Genomic DNA, 24,674 nt, shown 5'->3' on the forward strand with positions numbered 1-24,674 from the left:
ATAACGTGGTGTCACTCCTGTGTTACTGTATTGACTGTAGCCATTCCAGACATTAACAGGAAAACATTAGAAGTAAATGTACTGAACTGTCATTGTCCCATAAGGAGATGGGTATAATATTGTGCCGTGCGCTCAGTAATTATTGCTCTAGACATGTGGTTATTACTGCTGATTAGAATTTCCCCTTTCAACTGGACAACCATAATAGTAGTTTCAGCATGACCTACCCATATTTGGGATCAGTCCCACATTTGAAATCACTGTTGGTGGTGGTGGTGGTTAGTGCTTAACGTCCCGTCGACAACGAGGTCATTAGAGACGGAGCGCAAGCTCGGGTTAGGGAAGGATTGGGAAGGAAATCGGCCGTGCCCTTTCAAAGGAACCATCCTGGCATTTGCCTGAAACGATTTAGGGAAATCACGGAAAACCTAAATCAGGATGGCCGGAGATGGGAAATCACTGTTGTTGGTCACATATAGTCAGTAACTAGTTCTGATCCTAGTTATATGGCACACACAAGTCAGCAGCTGAAGCATGTAGTAATTGGCCATGACGACATTCTAACACCATTCGGCAGCAGGATTCCTTTAATGTTTATAAGTTATCAATGTTGAGTTCTATTTGGGTCATATGTGGGGCAAAACATTTTAAAGACCCAAATGGACAACACACAGAATATACTTCTTTATTCTAGCAAGACATTGGAACTACAAAACATTTTGGAGTGCAAATCTCCCTACATGCTGATGCATACCACACTTTTATATATGTTCTATCTTAAAAGTACCAGTAACAAATACAGAACACGATATTAACTATTCCTTTTGTGTGCATACATTCTATGACTACCTTCGTATCGCTCCTCTGAAACTTATTATGAACCACAAACTCTTCTGACAATTTTTGGGCCTGGGCACTGAATTCCTGAAAGCATAACACAACTACAATGTTGGGCATTGCTAATGAGAAACTGTATCAGAGGCATTAATTTTAGGCTGATGTCCTGCCACATCAATCTAAATGCCTTCTAGTTGCGCCCAATGGAAATTTTGACACCAGAACAAAAGTCTGTTGTCAGCAAGAATATATTTATTTTATTTTTAGTTACTGATTCATTAACCTTGCCAAGATTAGGACCGCCAAGCCTTCTCTTACATCTAACCAGACATACTACAAATTTTACATTATATTCATAATGATACATACAATATAAAAATAATTACATTTGATATAGGACACAACACTTGTAAGAAATAACCTCTTGGAGCTCTAAGGGATCTTACATGAAATGCTGAATGCATTGCAGATGCAACAGCATATCAGACAACTGTACTGTGTCCTACGTATACAAAAGAATGAGAGATGGTTAATCTCTCAACTTAAGGCCATATCAACCACACCTCAAACAGCAAAGGCAGAGCATAGTCAGCTCCAGTAAAGAGATCGGGTAATCTTCCTCGCAATATTCAAACACAGATCTCAGACCTCCTTCCAAGACCTTGGCCAAATAAACTGCAAAGAGATATACACTATGTGATTAAAAGTATCCGGACATCCCACAAAACATATGTTTTTCATCTCCCAGCGTGTGTAGTGCCAACAATAAAATTTGGTGGCAGTGGTGTTATGGTGTGGTTGTGTTTTCCATGGAGGGAGCTTGCACCCCTTGTTGTTTTGTGTGGCACTATCATAGCACAGGCTTACATTGATGTTTTAAGAACCTACCTGCTTTCCACTGTTGAAGAGCAATTCCAGGATGGTGACTGCATCTTTCAACATGATCAAGCACCTGTTCATAATGCAAAGGGTGGAGTGGTTACACAACAGTAACATCCCGGCAATGGACTGATCTGCACAGAGTCCTGACCTGAATCCTATAGAACACCTTTGGGATGTTTTATAACGCCGTCTTCGTGCCAGGCCTCAATGACTGACATCGATTCCTCTCCTCAGTGCAGCATTGTGTGAAGAATGGGCTGCCATTCCCCAAGAAATCTTCCAGCACCTGATTGAACGTATGCCTGCCGAGAGTGGAAGCTGTCGTCAAGGCTCAGGGTGGGCCAACACCATACTGAATTCCAGCATTACCGATGGAGGGTGCCATGAACTTGTAAGTCATTTTCAGCCAGTTGTCCGGATACTTTTGATCACATAGTGTATATTATCAAGTACTTTTGTCACAATATCTACCCAAAGGAAGAGTCAAGGCAATATAGCACACAAATGCAAGCTGAGGCCAGGACTCCTCTGCCTGTGCTTGAAGCACTAGAAACTGCTTTGTCCAACTAAGTACACATTCAGAACACAGATTCCAGGGCTCATTCAGGTATGACTGCTACTCCAAATGGATACCCAAGCTCTGTCCTCAAGCTCCAAGACCGTGTAAACAGCATTTGGGCTAATATGGTGGCACATCAAGCAGATGTAGCCCTTGGTATCTCTGCATCTAGATGGTTTCACCCATAATGACATGGATATCAGGTTGAGAGTTGTAAATCACATGAAGTACTCGTATTGCCCCATCACCAACACCACCTTTCATTCTGGGTGTCTTCACTCGTGTCTGGAATACGAGATGGCAGAGCCACCATCTGTAGAAGCTCTGATCTGCAGAAGAAGCCACACCACTGTTAAGAGAGGTGGCAAGTAAGATGGCAGGTGCATGATGTGTTCTACACAGAGAGAGATGCAGAATACTTATGGCATTGCCAGTGAACTCTCTATCTCTGTCCCCACAGCACACATTCCAGTCCTTGTCGTCATGCATGCAGGTGTTAATTGCCACCTCAGACCACTGTTTCTGCTCTGACTCATCATAGAAAAATTTATATGCTTAGAAAATTATTGCTGTTGTTTGTTGGTGTTACAGGCTCACTTGTCATGTTTGCTTGATGTCAGCCCTAATTAATGTTACGACGACTACACAGTTTCACCATAACTAAGTTAACATGAAAATTGACTCAAATTGTTCTATGTGCACCCTGAACCACACACTGCCCGCCAATACAGCACAGTGATGCTATTGGCTGGTCCCTTTCACAGCGCACTCTCCCCGCCTCAGCACAACACTGTAATATCGGCAGGGAAACACCACCATTAGGCATCATTAACTTACCAGTACCACAGCCCACAATGATGCCAGGGACACTGCAACCATATCTAATACTTTTGGCAGGTCTGGAAAAGGGTGAGGTGGGTTATGGGACTAAAGTTGAGTTGGCACATGAAGATCCATGACAGCTAGCAGTGCTGTTGGCAGTTTTCAACTGAGAAGGCCAAACAGCTGGAGGTGAAAACAAAAGCCATCTACAGAACTGTCAGAACACTGAGACACTGCCAAGTTCACAGTATCACATTACATGATTGGTTGAGTCACGCTGTGAAACTGTTACGCTCAGCCCACTTCAGCTGACGGGTATCTTGTTAACACTGAACCAACAATAGTTGTTATGCCTACCGTTAATGGGTCGTGAGCCTGAAGTACTGTAGAGATCAATCGTGTTACATTCTCCATATTTATGACATGTACTGTCCCCTGGGCACATATCTTGAGCAAAGAATGATACTCCAAGTCTGTATGATATCACTTTTTCCTCCCGATTCAAGTGAGTTTTTTTTTACCATACATTTCCACTAATTAGATGTCATGCCACTACACAAAGATTTCTTTAAGGGTTAACAACATGATAAATTTAATCTTATACTCCAAAATACTATGTCCTTAATTAGTGCCCAGCAAAAGTAGTTATTCTTGCCAAAACAGGAACTTTTAAAAGCCAATGAACTTAACTGAACTTAGGTCAAGAAAACACTTCAAAAACATGACTGAAAAGTGAAGTCAGATGAAAAATAATTTTTAAGAGAACAAATTGTAGGTTTTTTCCCAAATTTTTTCTGGTACAACAGGCTGCATTGCAACATCTCAGAATCAAAGATAATGCAAGGGCAACCAGCTGCACAATAAACAAATTAAGTCATTCTTTTCTGTGATTATATGAAATCCACTATCTATTTATGATTCCATAAAAAAATCAACATTACTAATGGTGTTAACAAGGACACACTGCACTTTGTGTACCTCACAATAAAAACTTATAGCACAAAAAAAACTTTTAAAACATAAAGGTTCTTTTAAAAATATTATTACACTGATCCGACAACACTTGTACACACATGAGTATCAGATACTGTTACATTAAAGTCATACAGGCCCAAAATTATGATCAGGATATGATACATGTTCTCTTGCTGTCAAAGCTATTTTTAAGTAGTCAGAAATGAATGAAAAGAAAACTACAGTCTGATATGGCTAGTCCCTGTGCAGCCAGTGAAAAGCCATCACCAAGCATTCACCATCACCTGATTCACCATAAACATTGAATCACACTGAATTTGCTGAGATTTTGTTACACTGCACCATTCCTTTTTTTTAAGGGCACAAAAAACAAGGATCATACATGCCCATGTCAGAACTGTAGAACACAAAGACAAAGAGAGGAGTTAAAAATGACTACACGTTAATCCTAATCGACGGAAGAGAAGACAGCTAAAAACAGGGACTTGGAGAAAGGCCTATAAAATATGCCATAGGAAACAGAGGCCCTGAACTAAAAATTAAATGGCCTTCGCCATATTGCTACAACGGATAAAAAGTAAAATGCGATCGACAGCCCATGCGTCATTCGCTAAAACAGCTAATAACTGAGATGGCAAACACAAATGAGAATGTAAGTGGTTGTGAAAAAGGCATTCCTTCAGCAAAAGACGGACCATCAAAGGTTGAGTGCAATGAATACAAAATGGTGGGGGAGCAGGGGAACACCACTTAACAAATGGTGATGGATAAAAAGACAGTGCCTGATACGCAACCTTGCTACAGTGGCAAGAGGGTCGAGAGGAGGTCATCCAAGCCGCTGGAAGAGGCTTAATAACCAGGAGCTGGTTTCCGTAAAGGGGGGAGCAGTGGTGATGCCAAAGTGACACTGCCTGCTGATGGACAGCAATACAGAGATCATAGGAGGGTATGTAAGAACTAGCGGGTTGAGGTACGAGGGACTGCAGCCTTGGCAGCAGCCTACTTTCCTGTCAGACTGACATGACCAGGAACCCACATAAACAGCACACTGGCTCCATCAAGAGTGAGCAAGCGACAGCTTTCCTGCATCCGTTGCACTAAGGATGGACGGTCTACAGCACACAGAGGCTTTGAAGGACACTGAGAGATTCGGAGCAGATAATGCAATTGTAAAGCCTGTGTCACCAGATGTACTGCATGGCCTGATACAGGGCAAAGAGCACTGCTGCAAATACTGAGCAGTGTTCCGGAAGCCACTAATGAAAAATGTAGGTGCCAATAATGAAGGCACACCTGACACCACTGTCAGTCTGAGATCCATCAGTGTACAAAAAGGTACTATTGCAAAATTCCATACAAGGCTGGAGTAGTGTCCTTAGGAAGTAAATTAAGGCCAAGTTGAACACAGGCCGCCGCACAAAGCCAAGGTGGTGAATGGTTTACACCCACCAGGAAAGTTGCAGGTATCATGCAGGTAAGCTGACGGAGCAAGAGCCAAAAGCGAACTCCAAGAGATAACAGAGAAGAGGGAAGTCCCTCATACTGGCGACCAAAGGAGTCATTGAAAAAGGAGGCATAGGACGGGTGGCCATGCAAGGCACACAAACAGCATGCCTATCTGCTGAGGAGAAAGTCACAGCGGTAGGACAGTGGTAGTTCGACAGCTTCTGCATACATACTCTCAACGGACTAGTGTAAAAGGCACCAGTAGCCAAACGGATGCCACGATGATGGATAGTACTGAGATGGCGTAAAGGGACGGACATGCAGATGCATAACCAAAACACCCATAGTCTAGTTTTGAACAGCCAACCATTCCCTGTGGTATTCATAGTTTTCTTAACGGTTGAACATTGTTTAACTAATAAATCTTTAAATCTTTTGATGCAGATTTGTGGGCTGTAAACTTAAAATGGCTTTCATTGTTTTGTGATTTTTGTGTTATATATACCGTTAAAATTTAAATTTCTGGAAAGAGATATTTCCCTGTTTCTAAAAGTATGTAGCCTATACTTTGAACTATTCAACACAACCATAAAAGAATGAGGAAAACTAAATTGCATTTAGTTACAAATAAGCAATTATTCCACGAGTACAACTAATATTAGCATAATTCATAATATATCAAACATACTGTAATTATCTTAAAGAAAATGCATATAAAGCAAAGTGGGTTTCACAGCATACTACTCTGTTTACATATAGTTATCTGCTAATTTTTTGTTGACTTGGAGGCTCAAGTCTGACAGTACCCCCCTCCTCCTCTTTTCTTGTAGTGTCAAACAGCCAAGTTATCCCAAGACGTCATGTCTTCAATTATGAAACTGATATGTAGTGTACATCTGGGTTGGGTAGCAGGGAACAATGGGTGTGTAAGAGACTGGTCTGTAGCACACTCCCAAGGTGTGGGTGTGGCATTGACAAACTTCACTCTACATTCAACATATAACAACCCTTCATCAATTATGAAAACTGAAAAGCAGTGACCTATCATAACTCTTGCTAAGTTGGTTGCAAATGCGACTATACGCTCAACTGAAATCACTGTGTACTTAATTATATTTTCATTTGTGTGTGTACTAGTATCTAACTGCAATTAGCCTTTTCAAGTTTAAAAGAGAGGCATCATCTTATGCGTACCTGAGTAGGGCAGTTCCGACCGTTGACAGGAGAGTGGTGTGTTGGAGTGCTGTTGGTGGCACTACTGCCATGCATAGCAGCCACAAGATGGCTCTGTGATATACTCAACTGTCGTCGCAGTAGTTGGTTTTGCTCTTCCATCTCACGCACACGTCCAGCCAATCGAGCCTCTCGGCCCGTAAAGCCAAGCATGTTGCTGCTAGTATCCACTGATAAAACAGAATGCTTCATTAAGTGAATCGTTCCACAAGGAACTTGAGGAAACAAGAAGAGAAGGACAGCAAAAAGAATGTGAGAAGAGAGTTTTCTTCATTCAGTGTTAGCCTTGACTGAATTTGTAAAATAATTCCAACTGTGAAAGAGATAGCAATCATTACTTCATTCCTTCGCACCACATCCTTGGGTTCAGGAAGCTTGTTTCATGTAGAAAAATGAACTTGCAACAATCATTTCATCACTCAACTTCCCTGTAAATATTTTAGTGTAAAATATTGAGCTCAGTTGAAACTGGGCATCAGTTTTGATCTACATCATAATAGCATTGTAGCATGTGACATCAGATTATTGAAACAATCCAAGCTGACACTCATCATAGTGGCTGATGGGACTGGCTGGAAACGCAGGTTATTGTAGCTGACTAACCCTGCATGATAGCCAAAGGTCTACATTATGTTGGAAGGATGCAGTTTAGTCAAGAGTTGGCAAAGCCAACAAATGTGGTGTTATGAGAATAACTAATTCCCTTACAACATGTGCTTTATACACTTACGATTTTAATGACTGGTTTAAGTCCGCCACTTTGACGATATGGATCAAAACATGTAGATGGCATCGACAGATTCAACATATCCAAATATTTCTTGGAACTAACTGTTTATTTTGCCTACGTACATACTAGACTACAGTGTGGTGCTATTTCCTGCGGTAATATATCTCCAGTGTGTGGGTTCTCATGTCGCAATGAAGAATTTTATTCATCGTAGAAAGAAGCCATTCCGTAGCTTATTCTTTGCGATAAAAAATGCAAAAAAGGATTATTTCAGCGCTCTAAACTATTTATAAAGAACAAATGTTTGTATTTGTTAATAAATAAATTGATCAAATTGCCCATCTCTGCCAGAGAAATGAAGATATTCAAATCAGAATACATGGTAAGAAACAAATTCAAACATAAGATATTATGGCTACAATATCAATGAAGCCACAGATGAAGTCAGTCAACTCATATAAAGACCCGAGTGTAACAGTCTATGGAGATACGAAATGGAATAATCACACAGGCACAACATAGGTAAAGCAGATTGTAGACATCAGTTCACCGGTAGAATACTGAGAAAATGCAATTAGTCTACAAAGAGGATGCTTATGAAATACTTGTGTGACTCATCTTATATTGCCTAAGTTTCAAAGTTACCAAATATGAAGAACAGGGGACACTGAACATTTTAAAAACGAGGGTATCACAAAAGGTCACATGTTTGTCTGACTCATGGTGGAAAGTCATGAATTAGCAGATGCCTGAAGACCATTGCCAAGTATCCAACAAATGATTACTTATGAAATCTCAAGGAGCAGTATTCAGTAAGAAATCTGGGAATATATTTATGTATCACTCTTACAGAGATAGTAAGGGTAAGATCAGTCCATTAGTGCACATGAACGCACCCAAGCAATGATTTAACTGAGCTCCATATACAAATGGAACAGGAAGAAACCCTAATACATGGTATACAGGGGAGTATCCCCTCCCATGCACTTCACTGTGTTATGCATTGTACATATGTAGAAACTTAGTTTTTGTCTGAAAGGCAAAAGCCACTATGGGAACAGATATATTTCAGGTTGTCACAGAAAATTAAACTGATGGATACTTAAACATGGTTCAGCACTACATGTAATTGAACAAATTTTATGATAGGAATGGTTCTACAACATGAACATGTCCTTCACATAACAAGAATTCCATGTTTTTCCGAACAACAGTAAGTAACTGCTCAATAATTCTATCACATTGATTTACTGGACCTATAATTAGTAATATGTTTCTTTATGCAAATTTTTGCTGCAGAATTGTCACTACCAACACCTGATGTCTAAGATTACTAAATGCAGGAGGAAAAAAAATCAAGTTACTTTCAAAAAGAAATGCTATTCTCCAGTAGTATAACATCTATCCCCAAATAAGCAGTAGTCAGCCTGGTACCTACTGCCCACCTTTCATGGTGGGCAGTAGGGATTCTAAAAATATATTTATTAGGTTTTCATAACATTTTGACAAAGTACAATGTTACATAACAGCTATTATACAGTTTGAGTTGCTATAATTTTGTTTATAAATTTTGTACGGTAAAGTTACTTCCCTACTTTTACAAATCACCATTACTAAGAAACCAGTCAAGGATTAGAAAATTTTATTAGTAACAGATATACAAAAGTGGGTGGTAGGTAAAAAAGGTTGACCACCTCTGGTTTAAATTTATTGTAAATTGGGCTACATGACTACATAGTTTCTGTTTTTTCAGACATGTCCAAAAGAACAGACACCAGGTGGAATCCACTTATGTGACATTTATTATGTAAACTGAAGGTGAAGGGGTGGAGAAACATAAAGAGAAGGAATTACTGGTGTCAGCTGCATTGCGACTTTATGCAGAATCCGGGTCTAGTGTAGCAGGGGATGCAACCCGTCGGCTTTGGACAATGACGTCACAAGTCGCCAGAGAGCAGTTTACCATTTACGCTTTTGCTGTTATGTTTCAGTTTCGTTTTTTTTACTGATTGCTTAATAAAGTGGATCTGTTTATTCTATCTCGTGAGATTTTTTTTTTTTTTTTTTAAAGCCAGAAAACACTTATCAGCTACTGAAGAGAGCTACAACACTAAGAAGAATCGCTTCTCGTTTGGCGACTTGTGACGTCATTGTCCAAAGCCAACGGGTTGTATCCCCTGCTACACTAGTCCCCAGAATCCATGGCAACAAGTGAAAATGTGTGAAGATTTGAGCCTGGGATCTCCTGCTTACTAGGCAGCTGCATTACCCACTGCACTATCTGGACACAGTGTTTACTGCAATTGTACAGACTATCTTGGTGCACCTCCTGACTAACCCACTTTTCCACTTAGTGCCAGCTATCCAGCCCCCATCAATGTCCTCCATGCAGGCTACTTTGAGATTCCCACAGGACGCCGAATTTGTACATCCACAATGAAGGTGGTGGATTCATGGTCAATCAATTATATGAGTGTGTGATGTCTCCATGTGGTGTCACCTAGCACTCTTATAATTGATTTGCCTCGGTGGGCAATGAATCCACCAGCTTCAGTGTAGATGCAAAATTAAGTTTGGCCTCCTGCGGGAATTTCATAGTAGCCCAAATGCAGGACAGGGGTGGAAACTGTGGATAGGTTGAGCTAGGTGGGAATGTGGGTTGTCTGGGAGTTGTGTCGAGATAGCCCTGTGTAACTGCAATAAACACTGTGTCTGGATGGCACAGTGCTTAACTCAACTGCCTTGTACACAGGTGATACCCTATTCGAATCTTGGTCCAGCACACATTTTCACTTGTTGCCGCTCATTCCAATGCAGCCAACATCTGTAATTCCTTCCTTTTCCTTTATCCCCCCTCTACCTTCACTTTACATAATCAAACACACAGTATCAGTGACTGGATTATTTATGGGGGCATATCTGAGCTGGGCATTAACAAGAATTAACTTCATTGACGGAATAACTGCACAGTTCTGAGAAATGATAAATTCTTGAACCATTCATGGCAACACACTACAGAGAACCCTAATGCTAACAATCTGAGCTTTAACTACAGAGTTATTTAATAATTTGAAAGAATTAGTCATACAGTAGTGGGTCTATATTAATTCACATAAATGAAAAAAAAATTAGGCCTACTGAGTTTCATCCTGTCACGGAGATTCTGGAGTCAGATCGTACCAGCTCACAGTCTATGCAGAAAACAAACACTTATAAAAACGCAAGAGTTCTCAGTGACATTATGCCAAACACAATGTTATTACCACAAATAAACTTGAGAAACGTACCATGATGATCGAAGTAAACGTAGTAGAGGACCAGACACGCAACAAGACCACCAAGTAGAAAGCTGCTCAACCAATGTCTAACCACGGAACAAGGAAAGGCATTTCGACGTCTTCGGCGAGCAATCCTGATTAATATGCAATCCTTCCTGCCCCGCTATCGCCCCTCTAAAGCACAAAGCATTAATTGACAGAAAACGAGTACGCGGCAACTAATGCACTACCAACAAGTAGCCTACATAAACACAAACAATGCCACCGTCGTAATTACCTGTCTGACGCGTTATCAAATTGAATGCGAACTACCTGCTGTTCGCTGTGTACTTCTCGCACCACCCTGAACACATAAGGTGTTCACACACATAATTTTCTAATATATGCACTGTATGTAATAACTACAGTTCACGCCTGAAACCTGGACTTTGTGAATTTTCTGCCAGAACAGCTCGTCACTACTGCCAAATGCGCAATTAAATAAGATAGTTTCCTTATTTACTCGTACTCCTCATGAAGCCAACGCAATTTCTCCGAGATCGGATAAACATCAAAATCACAACACAACGCTGTATATCCACAGAAGTAAACATCTAACCAAAGTCATTCACAATCACGTATGTCACACACCACCAATTCCGTGGTGTCTACTTGTGTTCATGTGGAGTACATACCTTTTAAAGATTGGAACTACTGTCAACTGGTCCGAACCGATGCACGAGTGCCTATTATTGCCCAGGGCATGATTCTATTTAATATACTCCGATAATTTAAAGGAAGGACCTCGTCACAAATCGTATCACATTGCTATCAAAAAAGTACTTGCAAAACGCAGACAGAAATCATGAGGTGCTTCTACACACATACAGCAGGAACCTGAAACTCTTCTTGGGTGTCTGCTTTTTCTTTGTTACGTTCCTCTGTCTTTTCCTATTAAGCTGTTCAGCTATTCAGTTGGCCTACCCGTCAAAGCGAGGCACGGTTGGAATCCAGAAAACCCTCACTCTGTGCTGAACAGCAGGCAGAGTTGCTCGTTTAAAATGTTAATTTTTCAGAAGCGTAGAGTAAGAATATGGCGTAAAGCTAATAAGCGATCATCTTGCAGAAGCCTCTGCAAGGACCTAGGGGTGCTTAACTCACCTGCCAATACATGCACTTCCTTACGAGACTTGAGGAGAAGACAGAATTTAGTATGCATCCAGGAATTTACAACCGCAATACTAGAAGTGGAAATACTTTTCATATCGACTATGCACGTCTTCCTAGGCACAGAATGGAATTTTTATTCTGATGCAACAGTCCATAACAGGTTGTCAATAGACATCAGACAGGAATTTGAAAATTCTCAAATACTGAAGAAACACACCCAGTTAGCCACACCTACAGTCTATGATCATACTTTGACTCAGGAATGTAAATTCCATGTATGTCTATTATTTGTATTATACAGATCCGAAATTGTTCAGTGTATAGAAAGCTAACAGTGCTCTGCATAGTGTGACGTGAACAATTTGTTTAAAGTTTGAGATTAAACCAGCTACTGTGCAGTATAGAATGAGGAGAAGTGTAATTTTTTTATATTATGCCTTAGCTGTTTAACTTCTTACATCCATTGATAATTACCATAGTTAACAGTTTGAGTGGATTAGCGCTAGTCACAATTTGTTGTTAGGACATTTTATAGGGGTAGCCAGCAGTGGTTGATCTGTTTATGTGCAAATTGACTTGTTCCACATTCCTGGAGCCTCTCCTTCACTTTGGGATTTACGGAACACTGCATATGATTGAGAGTGACTTGTTGCAGATCTGAAGTGCAAAGATCGGGTTGCTAGTGCTTAATCACTTCGAGGATTCCATATTCTTCCCTGTAACACACCTACAGATATGTGATCTCAGCATCACTACATACACAACACAGTATTTTAACGACATAGAGAGCAACAGTCCCATACAGAAACGCCATAATAAGGCGACAGAAATCGTGAGGTGAATTTATACATGACTTGTGTGTTTCATCTTAGTATATTTCTTAAGTGTAGATAACCCCATACTGAATACGACGAACAATTGATATTAAACATAAACAGATTTGTTTGACCCACACATGTGAGCATCACTGAAATGCTGGAAAATTGAATTGGGAGGTGTTTGAAGATAGCTGCCAAGTATTTCTCGACAGAGGACTTCAGCTGGAAGCACGTGGGTGGCGTCCGCGGGGACCCGAGCTGAGTCTGACATTGCTTCCACTTACTTGTGTCTCCTTCCCTTTCGGCATCCCTTGGCCAACTTTTGCTTTTTCGACCCCAACGGTATTAGGTTTCGAGGCCCGAGGGTGTCTTTCCAATTTTCTTATTCCTACTTCTAACCCAACTCCTGAGAGGAACCCACCCCTTAAGAAAAGCCAGCAATCCTGAAAGCTTTGAGAGTAACACCGCAGGTTGGACGGGAGGCCAGCACCCTCTCTTCGTAAAAAATTAAACATGCTTTCAAGACTACAAGTAAGCCTCGGAACTTTACTGACAAAAATACACGATGTCAATGACAAAGAAACAGTATACGATTTGGAATGTGGAATGTAAGGAGTCTGTACAAGGCAGGAGCTGCAATCAGTGTTGTCAAAGAAATTCAGAGGTACGAACTAGACCTCGTTGCACTGCAAGAAATCCGGTGGGAGGATGCTGGCAGCATTGATGTCGCAAACTGTACTATTCTGTATGGAGCCTGTGAACGAGGTCATCTGTTAGCCACTGGTTTCTGCGTCAGTAAGACTTGGGCCACTAATGTTTCAGAGTTCGTTTCAGTCAACCCAAGAATATCTGTTCTAACAATGGACGTAAAGCATATTAAGGCGACTTTTGCGAACTGTCATGCTCCCACAGAGGAGAGCGAAAGTGAAGTGAAAGACGAGTTCTATGCACAGCTAGGGGCAGTGATGAACGCTATACCAAATGGACAACTGAGGATCGTCCTTGGTGATATGAATGCCAAGGTTGGGAAAGAACAAATATTCCAAGACGCAACAGGAAGGCACAGTCTACACAACGCAAGCAATAACAATAGGGTTAGGTTCATCAGCTTCGCTACATCATTAGGGTTGTTCACCTCCAGCACAAACTTCCAGCGGAAAAACATACATAAAGGAACCTGGGTGTCACCAGACGGGAAAAATATATATCAAATAGACCATGTTGCCATTGATCTCAGAGCCAAGAGATGGGTGTTAGACCTTAAGACAGTGCAGGGTGCTGAAGGTGGGAGTGATCATTTCCTGGTCAGAGGCCTTTTAAACATACACTGTAAAGGAAGAACGGGGCCTAAGTTAAAAAGAGTGGAAAGGTACCATGTGTAGAAACTAAAAGATGAAGCAACGAAGACCGGATACCAGTTGCAACTTAGTAACTGCTTTGAAGCACTCAGTGAAATGGACGCGAATCAGGACCTTCAACTAATGTGGAAAAACATCCAAAGCTCAGTTAGGCATACAGAAAAGGAAACACTCATGGGAAACACCGTGGGCAAGAAGATCTGGTTTGGAAAGAAATGTACAGATGCCCTGGAAAGGAGGACGGAAGCCAGGAGCAAGTGGCTGAAGGGGACAAATCTGGAACAGGGCAAAGCACAATTTGAGGTCCAAAAGACTACATAAACAACTCTGAGAAGAGCAAAGAGGAAATACGTATGGGATATCATCACTGAAGCAGAAACAGACTTCAGAGGACAAAAGACTAGGGAAATGTTTCTGAAGGTGAAGTACCTCTGCAAAGGTCACCAGGCCAAGCAGAAATTTGTCAAAGATTCCCATGATAAGATCCTGACGAACGATAGGGACATAACTGAGAGATGGAAAGAGTACTTTCGACAGCTGCTACCCTAACTGCAGTTTGATTTCCAGTACCGAATTACAGCCAATGCAGACTATCTCGCACCTACCCTGGATGAGATAAAAACCAGAATCAGACACCTTAAGCAGAATAAGAGTCCAGGTGAAGATGGAATACAGGCTGAAATGACCCTGGCAGGAGGAGAGAAACTTGCAGAAAAAATACACCGACAGATACAGGCAATATGGACCAAAGAAGAACTACCAGGAGAATGGAAAACAGCTCTGACTTGTCAAATACACAAGAAGGGCGACAAACTGAAATGTGACAACTATCGAGGAATCGCCCTGCTTAACGTCTGCTATAAGATCGTGTCCAATTGCCTCATACATAGAACTCAGCCAGTAGCAGAATCAGTGATTGGGGAGTACCAAGGAGGTTTCTGGCCACGACAGTCAACAGTAGATCACATCTTCAGTCTCCAGCAGCTCTCTCAGAAACTGGATGAATATCGTAAAGATTTGCATATTTTATTCGTTGATTTTAAGAAGGCCTATGATTGCATACATCGCAAGAGCCTGCTCAACTGTTGAACGGAGTTTGGTATGGCAGAGGAATCTGATAAAGATCAGTCTGAACGAAACACCTGCAAAGGTGAAGATGGGAAATCGCGTAACTGAGGAACTTGAAATTGTGACAGTACTCAGTCAAGGGGATGGGTTGTCCCCTATCCTGTTCAACTTTACCCTCGAGAAGATCGTACACAAGACCTTCCAAGAGAACGAAGGGATTGAAATCGAAGGAAAGAGACTGGCATACTTAGCCTATGCAGGTGACACCTGTTTACTCTCTAGGTCAGAAGAGGAGTTGGAGCAAATGACCAAAGCACTAAAAGAGGCTGCCAGCAAATTTGGGCTAAAAATAGATGAAGCCAAGACAGAGTACCTCGTTATGACGTGTGGTCATTGTCAGACTGTGGGTCATCTACAATCACTGCAGGTTGGGGACCAGTCCTACAAGAGAGTGCATGAATTCAAAGACCTAGGTGCACTTTTCACTGGGAACTCGTCATGTGAAGCAGAGATCAATGCCAGAATACAAACAGGAAACCGATCTTACCATAGCCTAGCACAACTGCTGCGGTCCAGATATCTCTCCAGACAGTTGAAGATTCGACTGTACAAAACCCTGATCCAGCCTGTTGTTCTATATGGCTGTGAGACATGGAGTATACGGAAACAGGACTTCCATAAGCTCCTTGTTTTTGAGAGAAAAGTGCTTTGGAAGATCTTTGGTCTGGTTCTGGATGCAGATACAGGGGAATGGAGGATCAGATACAACCAAGAGCTTGAGGGACTATACCAGCAGCCCAGCATAGCAGGAACTGTAAAAACCAAATGAATGCAGTGGGCCAGCCATTTGGCACGGATGGAAGATCACAGATGGCCTCAGAAACTCCTGGATTTCACACCTACAGGAAAGAGACCGCCAGGGAGACCCAAGAAGCGTTGGAGGGATGGACTCCATGAAGATTTAAACCAAGTGTCAATAGATGTGGACGGATGGCGGATAGCAGCAATGGACAAAATACAGTGGGGGAGGAGACTTGTAGATGCGTGTGGTCCACTGGGCCTGATCACGTCGTCGTCGTCGTAGTAGTAGTAGTAGTAGTACTTATAAAGTGTAGAAAACCAGCACTTAGTGAAGCATCTAGAGATAGTATTCAGATCTCCTCGGTATCGTTTCTGTAGTGGCAGCAAAGACAAGAGTAAATTAAATACGACGGTCACAGAGACTACTAAGGAGTTATTCTTGTTGTAAGGATACCATAATCGATATTCTTGCCAATGAAATACCTAGCAGCTGGCCAGCCTTAGCATCTAGAACTTCCTGCAGTCTACCGCCTTTGCGGAGGACAGGGCATTGTCATGTCACAACAACAATGTGAGTTAGTAGCGAGCGCCTGACAGCAGTAGTGGGGCACACTTGGACAGGGCTATATGTAGTGAATGGGCTGTGAATCAGAAATAAGCGAAGTTGGATTATACACTCTTTAATAGCGCATCAAGGGAAATATTTCGTCGGAATAGGAATTTCGAATCGCCACTGCCTGTTTTTTGAGTGCATGATCTTTAAAATCTGTCAGTAGCATCAAAGTGAATGAATGTGATATAGTTAGATGTGGTTTTCATTGTTGAAGACGAACAAATTAAAATCAGAGACGTCATCTCTTATTCAGAGGAATCTCACCACATTTTATGATTGACTTTGTAGTAAATAACTAACAAATCCGATAGTGCTTCGCAGTTGCTGAATAGGGCCTATGCAAGGGAGTCAGATATATGCACTGATCTTCTTCTTCCTCTCTCTGTCCATCTCCTCATCCTCTGCCTTTCTTTGTTGATCTCCTCCTCCTGTCAATCTATGTGTCCATCACCTCTACCACCCTCTCCCCATCCATCTCCTCCTCACATACCTCCCTCCACCTCTTCTCCTGTTTCTCTGTCCATCACTCTTTCCTTCCCCCATCTCAATTTCCTCGCCCCCTAACTGCCCATCTATTCCCGCCTCTCTCTCTAACCTTAAACCTTTTTTTGTTGTTATTGTCAATGAAGCCTTGATGAGAATGGAAGCCATTTAAAATCAACCAGTAAATTGGTAGGGATCACTGGTGTAAGGGGTATGTGAGACCTCTCTTGCTAATGGATCTGTGAAGATAACAGCTTCAATCACCCTCTTTAGTATAGTTTTAGTCCGGAATTGGGTAGGATTACAAAGTTTTGGATAATATAGCTTCCATAATAGTGTTATAATCATAAGGACAGAAGCCATAAATAAAATATTCCTACTTTCTGTTAAAACCGATTGTGAAAAAGAAAACAAAACAGAAAATAGTTGTGTATACATTGATTTTAAAAAATATACATAGGTCACATTAGTTTTAAATGCTTTGCTATCATAATTAAAACTGCCTGTGAGAAAGAAAACGAAATACAATTTCACAGCACAGAATTTTCTTTCTTGCAACCAGCTGTAATAGAAAACTTTTACATTGTTGTCTGAAAAAGTTTATAGCCTATGTTAACTAGAGTATTTGAAGAATTTTTGAGAGTTTTGCTGACAACTTTTCCCTTCTTTTTGTATTACAAATATATTTAAAAATATATAATCTATATTTGTCCAAATGCTTACGTCATGGAATATGTGAATTAGATTGGTTAAGGACTTTTCTAGTTTGTTGCCAGCAATGATTCCCCATTATACAGATCCTATATATTTATTAGAAAAATGGGTAGGATATGTCTGCCTGAATGTTTGTAATAGTATCATGTAAAAATTTGAAGTAAAGTGGTCAGGAACTTCTCAAGATTCTTGCTAACAACCTTTCCCCTTTACATGCTCTCTCTCTCTCTCTCTCTCTCTCTCTCTCTCTCTCTCTCTCTCTCTCTTGGTGTATATACATATATATTATCTAGCATCACATTTCGAAAACTTCTATTCTCATTTTGTGTAAACTATTTATCATCCATGTTTCACTTCCATACATGGCTACACTTCCTGACATGTAATCTACACTTGATGTTAACACTTTCCTTGCCAAAGCCAGTCTACGTTTTACATATTTTCTACTTCGACTATCATCAGTTATTTTGCTGCTCAAATAGAAAATCTCATCTACTACTTTAAGTGTCTCATTTCCCTAAGCACCACTTTATTTAATTCGACTACATTCCTTATCCTCATTTTGCTTTTGTTGACATTCATTTTATATCCTCCTTTCAAGACACTGTCTGTTCCGTTCAGCTGCTCTTCCAGGACATTTGCTGTCTCTGACAGAATTACAATGTCATCGCCGAGCCTCAGAGCTTTTATTTCCTCCCCAAGGATTTTAATTCCTACTCCAAAATTTTCTTTTGTTTCTTTTACTGCATGCTCAATATACAAATTATCTAACATTGCGGACAGGCAACAACACTGTCTCACTCACTTTTCAACCACTGCTTCCCTTTCATGCCCCTCAACTCTTATAACTGCCATATGGTTTCAGTACAAATTGCAAATAGCCTTTTGCTCCCTGTAGTTTACCCCTGCCACCTTCAGAATTTGAAAGAGAGTATTGCAGTCAACATTGTCAAAAGCTTTCTCTAAGTCTACTCATGCTTGAAACATAGGTTCGCCTTTGCTTAAACTATCTTCTAAGATAAGTCGTAGGGTCAGTATTGATTTGTGTGTTCCAACATTTCTATGGAATCCAAACTGATCTTCCCTGAGGTCGGCATCTACCAATTTTTCCATTTGTCTGTAAAGAATTCGTGTCAGTATATTCACCCATGACTTATTATACTGATAGTTCAGTAATTTTCGCACCTGTCAACACCTGCTTTCTTTGGGATTGGAATTATTATATTCTTCTTGAAGTCTGAGGGTATTTCGCCTGTCTCGTACATCTTGATCACCAGATGAAATTGTTTTGTCATGGCTGGCCCTCCCAAGACTATCAATAGTTCTAATGGAATGATGTCTAGTCCCAGGTGCTTGTTTCAAATTATGTCTTTCAATGGTCCACGAAATTCTTCATGCACTATCATATCTCCCATTTCATCTTCATCTACATCCTCTTCCATTTCCATAATATTGCGCTCAAGTATATCGCCCTTGTATAGACCCTCTATATACTCCTTCCACCTTTCTGCATTCCCTTCTTTGCTTAGGACTGGTTTTCCATCTGAGATCTTGATATTCATACAGGTGGTTCTCTTTTCTCTAAAGGCCTCTTTATTTTCCCTGTAGGCAGTATCTATCTTATCCCTACATGCTTCTACATCCTTACATTTCCTCTAGCTATTCCTGCTTAGCCATTTTGCACTTCCTGTCGATCTTATTTTTGATTCATTTATATTCCCTTCTGCCTGCTTTATTTAGTGCATTTTTTATATTTTCTCCTTTTATCAGTTAAATCCATTAACTCTTCTGTTCCCCAAGGATTTCTACTAGCTCTCGTTTTTTAACCTATTTGATCCCCTGATTCCTTCACTATTTCATCTCTCAAAGTATCCATTCTTCTGCTACTGTATTCCATTCCCCTGTTCTCATCGATTGTTCCCTAATGCTCTCTCTGGAACTCTCTACAACCTCCGGTTCTGTCAGTTTATTCAGGTCCCATCTCTTTAAATTCCTACCTTTTTGCAGTTTCTTCAGCTTTAATCTACAGTTCATAACCATTAGATTGTGATCAAAGTCCACATCTGCTCGTGGAAATGTCTTACAATTTAAAAACTGGTTCCTAAATCTCTGTCTTACCATTATACAAGGTGGTCCATTGATAGTGACCAGGCCAAATATCTCACGAATTATGCGTCAATCGAAAAAACTACAAAGAACGAAACTCATCTAGCATGAAGGAGGAAACCAGATGGCGCTAGATAGTGCTTCCATAGGTCAAACGGATATCAAGTGCGTTATTTTAAATAGGAACCCCCATTTTATTACATATTCGTGTAGTACGTAAAGAAATATAAATGTATTAGTTGGACCACTTTTTTCACTTTGTGATAGATGGCGTGTAATAGTCAAAAACGCATAAGAACGTGGTATCACGTAACATCCCGCCAGTGCGGACGGTATTTGCTTCGTGATACATTACCCGTGTTAAAATGGACCGTTTACCAATTGCAGAAAAGGTCGATATCGTGTTTATGTATGGCTATTGTGATCAAAATGCCCAACGGGCGTGTGCTATGTATGCTGCTCGGTATCCTGGACGACATCATCCAAGTGTCCGGGCCGATCGCCGAACAGTTACGTTATTTAAGGAAACAGGAAGTGTTCAGCCACATGTGAAACGTCAACCACGACCTGCAACAAATGATGATGTCCAAGTAGGTGTTTTAGCTGCTGTCGTGGCTAATCCGCACGTCAGTGGCAGACAAACTGCGCGAGAATCGGGAATCTCAAAAACGTGGATACTGAGAATGCTACATCAACACCGATTGCACCCGTACCATATTTCTCTGCACCAGGAATTGAATGGTGACGACTTTGAACGTCGTATACAATTCTGCCACTGGGCACAAGAGAAATTACGGGACGATGACAGATTTTTTGCACGCGTTCTGTTTAGCGACGAAGCGTCATTCACCAACAGCGGTAACGTAAACCGGCATAGTATGCACTATTGGGCAACGGAAAATCCACGATGGCTGCGACAAGTGGAACATCAGCAACCTTGGCGAGTTAATGTATGGTGCGGCATTGTGGGAGGAAAGATAATTGGCCCTCATTTTATCGATGGCAATCTAAATGGTGCAATGTATGCTGATTTCCTACGTAATGTTCTACCGATGTTACAACAAGATGTTTCACTGCATGACAATAGCGATATACTTCCTACTTTATGGATGTCCGGAACATAGCTTGCGTGCGATTGAAGCGGTATTAAATAGCATATTTCATGACAGGTGGATTGGTAGTCGAAGTACCATACGATGGCCCGCACGTTCACCGGATCTGACGTCCCCGGATTTCTTTCTGTGGGGAAAGTTGAAGGATATTTGCCATCGTGATCCACCGACAACGCCTGACAACATGCGTCAGTGCATAGTCAATGCATGTGCGAACATTACAGAAGGCGAACTACTCGCTGTTGAGAGGAATGTCGTTACACGTATTGCCAAATGCATTGGGGTTGACAGACATCATTTTGAGCATTTATTGCATTAATGTGGTATTTACAGGTAATCACGCTGTAACAGCATGCCTTCTCAGAAATGATAAGTTGACAAAGGTACATGTATCACACTGGAACAACCGAAATAAAATTTTCAAACGTACCTACGTTCTGTATTTTAATTTAAAAAACCTACCTGTTACCAACTGTTCGTCGAAAATTGTGAGCCATATGTTTGAGACTATTACAGCGCCATCTATTACAAAGCAAAAAAAGTGGTCCAACTAAAACATTCATATTTCTTTACGTACTACACGAATATGTAATAAAAAGTAGGAGTTCCTATTTAAAAAACGCAGTTGATATCCGTTTGATCTATGGCAGCGGCATCTAGCGGGCTAACCATAGGGCCATCTGGTTTCCCTCTTCAAGCTAGACAACTTTCGTTCTTTGTAGTTTGTTCGTTTGATGCTTATTTCGTGAGATGTTTGGCCCAGTCACGATCAATGGACTACCCTGTATAATCTGTCTGAAACTTTCTAGATTCTCCAGGTCTCTTCCAGGTATACAGCCTTCTTTCATTATCCTTAAACCAAGTTTTAGCTATGATTAAGTTGCACTCTGTGCAAAGTTCTACCAGGCGGCTTCCTCTTTCATTCCTTACCCCCAGTCCATATTCACCTACTACTTTTCCTTCTCTTCTTTTTCCTACAGTCCAATTCCAGTCCTCCCTGACTATTAATTTTTTGTCTCCCTTACCTATCTGAATAATTTCTTTCATTGCATCATACATTTCTTCAAAGTCTACATCATCTGCAGAACTAGTTGGCATTTTAACTTGTACCTCTGTTGTAGCCATGGGCGTTGTGTCTATCTTGGCTACAATAATATGTTCTCTATGCTGTTCATAGTAGCTTATTAGTGTTCTTATTTTTTTTATTTTTTACTAAAACATACTCCTGCATTACCCATATTTCATCTGATCAGAAGTCTTGCTCCTCCTACCACTGAACTTCACTAATTCCCACTATATCTTATTTTAACCTATCCATCTCCATTTTTAAATTTTCTAGCCTAAGTACAGGAAGAATGGTCATATAAATGGAAATGGAAATCAACGTTTGGCGTCATTGGCATGGAGGGCCCTTGTGGGACAGGTCCAGCTACCTTGCTGCTGGTCTTATCACATTGGACGCCACATTGGGCAACCTGCGCGCCAGATGGCCATGAAATGATGATGAAGACAGCACAACACCCCAGTACCTGAGCAGAGAAAATCCCCAATCCATCCGGGAATCGAACCTGGCCCTGTAGGACGTCAATCCGTCACGCTGAGCAATCAGCTATCGGGGTGGACACCATATAAATGAAGTGGCGCAAATAACAATCTCAAATATCCCACAGTGTGTGCCTGGGGGGGGGGGGGGGGGGGGGGGGAGGGAGCGTTTGAAAGGTGCCCCATATTTCTGAGGGATAGAAACTGACTTAAGCAGTTTATTGAATAATGTACTCTTATATTCACTTTAGCCATGATGGAAACCCATTAAGGAGGAGCAAACAGAAGTTTACCAGCAAACATTCTGTAACCTTTCTTGTTTAATGTTAACAAGAATACTACAGTTCGTGGCAGCTAGTATTGTATGCGGTACATGGATTCCACCATTGCTATTGAAAGGTATGTTCTGAGATTCGATCAGGATAGAGCCAGTGAAAAATGTCGATAGTTCCCAACCGCAAGGTTGGACGAGTAGCACATCTTCGAGTAGTAAGATCTTTGACAGCTAACAGAGCGGGGTGCACGCGGTAAAAGTTTGAGTGGTGAGGAGAATCAGGAGATGCGCAGAGACAGCATATGTGTTTCGAGTTGGAGCTACATGCCTGCAGGAGGCAGCCCGGTCGTGACAGCATCAAAGTAAGAATTGGCGCTATGCACATAATAAGCTAGGAAGTTCTGGTCTTACGTTAAATCAATAAGTGGCTCGAAACAGCATATCCAGACACTACGGGATGATGATGGCATTGAAACAGAGGATGACACGCATAAAGCTGAAATACTAAACACCTTTTTCCAAAGCTGTTTCACAGAGGAAGACCGCACTGCAGTTCCTTCTCTAAATCCTTTATTGTATGATTATATGATAGCGGAACAAACACTGGTAGCAGTTACTTCTGTAAAATATCTGGGAGTATGCGTGCGGAACGATTTGAAGTGGAATGATCATATAAAATTAATTGTTGGTAAGGCGGGTACCAGGTTGAGATTCATTGGGAGAGTGCTTAGAAAATGTAGTCCATCAACAAAGGAGGTGGCTTACAAAACACTCGTTCGACCTATACTTGAGTATTGCTCATCAGTGTGGGATCCGTACCAGATCGGTCTGACGGAGGAGATAGAGAAGATCCAAAGAAGAGCGGCGCGTTTCGTCACAGGGTTATTTGGTAACCGTGATAGCGTTATGGAGATGTTTAATAAACTCAAGTGGCAGACTCTGCAAGAGAGGCGCTCTGCATCGCGGTGTAGCTTGCTCGCCAGGTTTCGAGAGGGTGCGTTTCTGGATGAGGTATCGAATATATTGCTTCCCCCTACTTATACCTCCCGAGGAGATCACGAATGTAAAATTAGAGAGATTAGAGCGCGCACGGAGGCTTTCAGACAGTCGTTCTTCCCGCGAACCATACGCGACGAACAGGAAAGGGAGGTAATGACAGTGGCACGTAAAGTGCACTCCGCCACACACCGTTGGGTGGCTTGCGGAGTATAAATGTAGATGTAGATGTAGATGTAGATTGAGCGGAACTCGGCACATACCTGGGGAAACTAGAAAGAATAATTAATAAAATAGGTTTTCTTTGGTTAAATAATGTCTAAAAGCTAGATAGAAATCCTATTGTTGATGCAATAAGCGTTTTGTGAAACTTTCTCGTAAATCCATGCTATAGAAGTTTTTTTTAGTTTTTCACATGTGCCTTAAAATTTTGAACAATAAATATTTTTTAGATGGAATTAGAGGTTCATCTCACACCTTATGCCGTTCTCCCATCCTGTGCTTCCACTGAACCAAAAGGTACATTAAAGTAAAGTTACCGTGAGTAAAGCTAATAATTTAATTTATCAAAGTAAAATAATCTATATTCCATTGCACAGTTGGCAAATTATTCAGATCAGGACACAATTTTTATTAAGTAACGAACAGGGCCAAAATGAGTAAAGTTATCTAGAATGACAATTTTATGCCATTGCACTACAGCTGAGTTGAATATATGTTTTATTATCGGCTAAATGGGAAGGAGTGCACGAGCTAAGTCCACAGACGCAGTCAGATGCAGGTTGGTGACTTTCATTTATTTTTACCACTAAACTTTCATGCAGTCAGATGTGTGTTTTGAGTATTAATTTTCCAACAATATTTTCATGCAGTCAGAT

General features: G+C 41.1%; 1 protein-coding gene across 1 annotated transcript in view; it reads right to left on the minus strand.

Moving 5' to 3' along the window:
• LOC126412214 (xylosyl- and glucuronyltransferase LARGE1-like) overlaps positions 1-11,350 on the minus strand; it is a 180,327-nt gene extending 168,977 nt beyond the window's left edge. The window contains exons 1-3 of the mRNA XM_050081699.1: positions 11,040-11,350; positions 10,772-10,936; positions 6,716-6,924 (exon numbers count right to left, since the gene is read on the minus strand). Of these exons, the coding sequence (XP_049937656.1) occupies positions 6,716-6,907 (192 nt within the window). The 5' untranslated portion in view covers positions 6,908-6,924; positions 10,772-10,936; positions 11,040-11,350. The remainder of the gene's footprint in view (positions 1-6,715; positions 6,925-10,771; positions 10,937-11,039) is intronic.
• Between the last annotated feature and the right edge of the window lie 13,324 nt (positions 11,351-24,674).

This window comes from Schistocerca serialis, chromosome 7 (assembly GCF_023864345.2).
Source record: "Schistocerca serialis cubense isolate TAMUIC-IGC-003099 chromosome 7, iqSchSeri2.2, whole genome shotgun sequence".
NCBI lineage: Eukaryota > Metazoa > Arthropoda > Insecta > Orthoptera > Acrididae > Schistocerca > Schistocerca serialis.